Raw genomic sequence first — 5,313 nt, 5'->3', positions numbered from 1 at the left:
GGGTTAGGCTGAGCTGTATTTTTTTAGTGTACCACTACTGCCGAAACCTGATGGACAGTGCAAGAGATGAGGAATTCGGGGAAAAGCAAGCTGCGAGTGAATCACGATTGACATGTAGTTTGCGGTGGTCATCTTTTTCCATTGAACCCAATACACACACCCAATGTGACCCCATCACTCGCTCGCGTCGTCACATGAGGCTGAGGGGGGAGGAAGGGAGGGGGGGGGGGTGTTTGTGGCGGGCTCGGCCAACATTTCAGCCCAATTGGCCACGGTTGGAGCCTGGCCTGGCAGCGGCACTGCGTCCGAGGCCCATGCCTTTTTCTCTCTGCCGAGGCGATCTCAGGGATCACGCCAAAGTGGCAATTGGGCAGCCATGGCGTGTTCTGGTGACGCCCAGATTCGGCAGACGGTCGGCAGACGATGCGCGCGCCGTAAGGCACCTCTTTGATGGTGAGGGTGAGTGAACCGTGACGTTATATCGTCTCGGCCCTACGAAAGGGGGCGGAGAGACGCTGCAGCAGCAGGGCGGGCACTGAAGAGGGGGGTGGGGAGTGGGTTGCAGGCAGGCAGGCTGCAGGTCACCCACCACCCGGCTGCAGCGCATACCTACCGACCTACCTACTACTCGGGAGAAGGGGCAGAGAGGGACAGCAACTGTATGGAGGTACGGTGCGGCACCGTAACCTTGGGCTGCACCGACCGCCTGGGACTGGCGCGGGTTCCCTGTCCCACCTGATATGCAAGGCGCGTCACATCCACGTTTCTTTTCTTTTTCTTTTCTGGCTCTCTTGTGCGTCGTCGTGAGAGGGGGGCTTGTCGATAGAGTCTTTTTTTTTTTTTTTTTTTTGGTGTGTGTCCATGACCTGCTGGATCGGTGCATTATTTACAAGAGATAGGCGCGGGAGGCTGGACTGAGGCTGGATTGTCTCCTGATGAAGCTGGGACAGGACAGCATGACGAAGGGAAAACGCGCCCCCACGGCGCCCTCCGCCTCTCCATCCGCCATGTCAGCCCCGGCTCGCGACGGTCAGCAATCACAATTCACGAATGGACAGCAGTGGGCAGATCCGGGGAGCAGGAACGCTGAGCCTTGTGGGCCTGTTTCTCCCCCCAAGGCAAATCGCCCGGTCTCCTCACTCTGTCACTTTTTTATTTTGGTTCTGGTCCCCCCTGCGCCGCCCGTGCGATCGGTGCACGACGGCATGGGAGGAGTTTCCCCCCGGAGCAAGGCTGCTCCCTCTGTGCGGGATCGCCGGAGGGTCCCCCGGGGGCGATCTCGGGGAGAATCTAGGGCTCATTTTTAGGGGGCCTACGGGGGGGTCACGGGGGGTGCCTGGAGGGGAGCACAGCGGAAGGGGGGGGGGGCCTGGTGCACCAGGACTCTGGTTTACATGGGCGACAAACCAGGGGTGCCCCCGACTTGTGGTTGGTGTGACCTGTCATTTCTCAGGAAGGGGGTGGAGGGGGGTGAACCGGATCGCATCGCTTCAGGGCCGGGGACCTACGATGCGCTGCTGGGTTTAACATTCTTTGTTCTCTCTCGTTTCTGCCCGCCCCTACCTTGGACAAGTTGCGGGACCGATTCGCGATATGCGGCAAGCGGGCTCGGGTGTCCTGGCCAAGTTGCATCGAGTGGGGGGGGGTTATGTGTTCCTGTGGCTCACCCTGGCCGTTGCACGACACGGAAATCACAGTAGAAGCTCCGGCGCCAGGGCAGGACAGGAAGGGGGAGGTGGATCCGCCCCGGAAGCGGACGACCGGGGCGGACTGGTCGGCTGCTCCCCGTCCCTCCTCCCCCCCCTCTCGGACCGATCGTTCCAGCATGAACGATCCAATCGCTGGTCGAACGCCTCACGCCGACGCCTCACATGCGGTAGCATTCGCCACTCCATCCACACCCACACCCTGTTCCCCTGGTTGCACCTTACCTCTGTGCTTGTCTGAACGACGTGCCTTGCGGATTGTGGGGGGAAGGGGACGCAGGCGAATGGACGGACGGCAACTTGTACGCAAGCTGAGGGGCTCAATCGATATCTTGTTCGCGCCCTGCGACCACCCGGGGTCTGATCCCCCCCCCCCCAGAGATCTTCAGCCTCAGTCTCCAGCTACCCTGCTCATGAGCAAGCCTCGTCTTGTCAGGACTATCTGTGTCCAACGAGCTGGGCAGTGGAGTCGGAATCAGCTCATGCTGCCTGTGCAGTAAGACACTGCACAGCTCCCCTCCGCCAGCCATTCCCTCCCCCCACTGGCCTGCGGCATCTCGCAGCTGCGAGTGAGACAAGGAATAAGGTCATCGAGGGAGGGTGGACAGCGATCCCTGTCGTTCGTTATGTGATCAGTCAATGGATGCATGTCTCGTTCGTGCAAGGCTGTGCTGAGGAACGCCAGGCGGACCACCCCGGAACCAATACCCGTCTCTCTGGGACTGCGCTAAACCGCCATTTTTGGTTGCACTGCAGGGCGGGCCCTCGAGACATGTGTGATTGTGTCTGTTGGCTCGCACCCGGAGGGGGTGTCCGGAGCGTGTAGGCAGTGTCCATCATGGCATTTGATCTTAGCAAAGCGAGGCAACGTTTCCCTTGGCCCGGTGAGCTTGAGGTGTCGAGCTGAGCTGAGAAAGTGGCCTCGATGTCTCGGGAAGCTGCGTGAGGCGGGAACGGAACGGGTCAAATGCTCCAGGCGCGCTGTTGGCGACACCTCTGTCCCGCTGTCTCGCTGCGTTGAATCCAGTCTTCGTTTTCTTTTTCCGTGCGGGTTGGTGGAGAGGGGGTTCTATGGGGTGACAGCTCCCTCGCGGCTGTGTGTCTACGTCAAAGTTTCGGTCCCGGGGCTTGGCTGGAGACATTGCTGGGTGGCTGCAGCTCTGAGTGTCGGGTGAATTTAGGATTTGTCGGCTCGCGAGCTGTGCTTACTTGTCTTTGAAGGATTGATGCCGCTTTTTTTATTTTGAGATGTCTGATATGGTCTGGAGCCCCTGTAGTCAAGCCCTTCTGCCCGAATGACTGTTGGCGTCGACATGGCTGTCTTATGAGGATGGCTTTGGTGAGCAAACTTCAATGGCGTCAAAAGGTTTTCATATCCGATATCACATTGAAGGTCTTAGTATGAACATGTGATGGGGAATGATTACACACCACTGACGACAGCGCTGTACGTCAGCTATTCAGCCATCACAATTCGTGTGCACTTGCTCCGTTTTGAGCTGTGAATTTACCAACAGCGCGAAAGGTGAATCATGCTTCTCTGGCAGTCGTGCTAGTCTCATTAGTTGAGCCAGGGGATATGGAATACACCCCCCAGATCAGGCCAAATGTAAGACGTTGTCACCTGCGCCAATCTCCCTCCCAGTAAAAGACATATTGCCCTACGATACAAGCTACTTGCTGCCGACCCAAAAATTACTACCACCTGTCTAAAGCCTTCGTCTTATTCGTACTACCGTATGACTCCCTGCGCTGACGAAAGTCACCTACTGTCGACGATCACGTCATCACGTTCGCCTACAGCAGGTTGAAGTTCACGAAAAGCAATAGTAGAGATGCGCCATGGTCGTTCCAGTACGTAGCCCTCGTTTCGGGGTATTGGTTGTATTGTTGAGATCTCACGGGGGAGAGAACCCCCCCCCAGCATATTCTTCTCGTGTCGTTTCTCGTGAGTGTGATTCGTCGTCGCCGCCGCCCTCCACGCCCTGCGCCTTCCCCTCGCCCGATATACAGCGCCTGCGCCTACAAGCCGCTCCACAACCGATCCCTTCCTCCTCCCCTCGTCGCGATGTCGCCTAGAACTGGTCGAGCGTCATGCTCATGCTGACGTCCGTGTTCTCCACCATCTTGGTGAACTCGTCAAAGCTGATCTTGCCGTCATTGTCGAGATCCGCCTCCATGATGGTCTTGTCGACAATCTGCTGGAGCTGCTGGTCCTTGAGGTTGCTGCCGACCATCATCTTGAGCACGATGAAGAGCTCGCCGTTGCTGATGAAGCCGTCGCGGTCAATGTCGTACACCTTGAAGGCGAACCGCAGCTTCTGCTCCTTGTTGCCCTTGGACGAGAAGGCGCTGAGGCCCGAGACGAACTCTTGAAAGTCGACGTCGCCGCCGCCGTCTTCGTCAAAGATGGCGATCATTCTACCATGCGGGGGACAAGAGTCAGCTCTGGAAAACGGGGACAGGAGGGGGTTTGGACCGGCCTACCTTGTCGCCAGCGGGTTGGAGGAGATCTGGGGGAGGCTGAGGAACTCGTCGCGCTCGATGGTGCCGGAGTTGTCCTGGAAGGTGACGGTTCAGCAAGCTGCGGTAGACTGCGGGGGAACTGGGCTCGGCCTGGCTGGCCAGGATTTGTAGCGGCCCGTAGTAGGACAGAGCCAACGCACCTTATCGAGCTTCATGAACCGTTTTCGCAGACGGTCGACTTCGTCCCTATCGACTAACACCATCAAAAGCCTGGTCAGCGCCTCCGAGACTCTACTGGGTTGGAAGGGTCCATGGTGGGGGAGGGGCTTGGCTCACAGTTGGACCCCTGGACAATGTTGTCCAACACGGCACTAGTGGTGTTGCCCATGATGTCGAGAGTTGCAGTCGCGAGTCGTGTTGGGTGTTCGGGTTTGCGGAGAGAGGAGTGCGAGTGTCTGTGGTGGCCGGCGCCCAAGTGTTGTTGATCGCGGGGCAAGTTTCAACGTCGGGAACAAGGTAGGTCAGGGCGAGGTCGTGGTTGGAGTTGGCGCTGTGGAGAGCTGGATAGAGAGTGGGAGGCAGGCACCGTGTCAGCCCAAGCCTGCTCCCCGGCCTCGACATCACCGCACGGACCACCACTCGTCGCCGGCTAAAGCCATGCGTATAACTAACCTCCGAACCGTGATCCGGAAGGCTGTTATGCGCCCGTCTCAACTACGCTTGTGATATGCTACTAATTCTTTCGATAGGTTGAGGCTACAAGAACTTGCGCTGCTAGACAGTGATAACCAAACAAGCTCAGTGCACGCAAACGGACATCAATGCAAACCGGCCTGGATGCTCTTCTGATATCAAACTGGCAGCACGTGACCGGAGGCCACCCCCTTTTAGCGGCGCCCATTTCAGGCAAGCGTAATTGACGGCCACCCAAGCTACCCAATCCCTCGACACAAAAGTGGCCCGAGCGCGGAGCAAGTACCTCGCCACCAAGATTCCCGCGCAAGAGTACACGTCGCCGCCCGCAGACCTTCTCCAAGGCAACTGGTTCTGGCGACCGGAACCCAGCGAAAATTCTTCGCGCGGCAAAACATCCCCAACGTCACTCATCGGCAGCGCAACAACGGGCCATCGAATCGGCATC

At 58.3% G+C, this 5,313-nt stretch overlaps 2 protein-coding genes across 2 annotated transcripts in view; one reads left to right on the top strand and one right to left on the bottom strand.

Moving 5' to 3' along the window:
• Nucleotides 1–3,781: 3,781 nt before the first annotated feature.
• VDBG_00062 (calcineurin subunit B) lies at nt 3,782–4,560 on the bottom strand (the record flags this gene model as incomplete). Its single annotated transcript, XM_003008335.1, has 4 exons — nt 3,782–4,127; nt 4,194–4,267; nt 4,373–4,425; nt 4,509–4,560. 4 exons carry the CDS (start codon nt 4,558–4,560, stop codon nt 3,782–3,784), a joined length of 525 nt encoding a protein of 174 aa, XP_003008381.1.
• Nucleotide 4,561: 1 nt separating this feature from the next.
• VDBG_00061 (conserved hypothetical protein) overlaps nt 4,562–5,313 on the top strand; it is a gene marked incomplete at both ends in the record, with an annotated part of 2,939 nt that continues 2,187 nt past the window's right edge. The window contains one exon of the mRNA XM_003008334.1: nt 4,562–4,601. Coding sequence (XP_003008380.1) covers nt 4,562–4,601 — 40 coding nt within the window. The remainder of the gene's footprint in view (nt 4,602–5,313) is intronic.

The sequence above is a fragment of the Verticillium alfalfae genome, genomic scaffold, assembly GCF_000150825.1.
Source record: "Verticillium alfalfae VaMs.102 supercont1.1 genomic scaffold, whole genome shotgun sequence".
NCBI classification, from domain to species: domain Eukaryota; kingdom Fungi; phylum Ascomycota; class Sordariomycetes; order Glomerellales; family Plectosphaerellaceae; genus Verticillium; species Verticillium alfalfae.
Note: the sequence above shows the minus strand (reverse complement) of the source record. Positions and strands in the feature narration are given on the sequence as shown.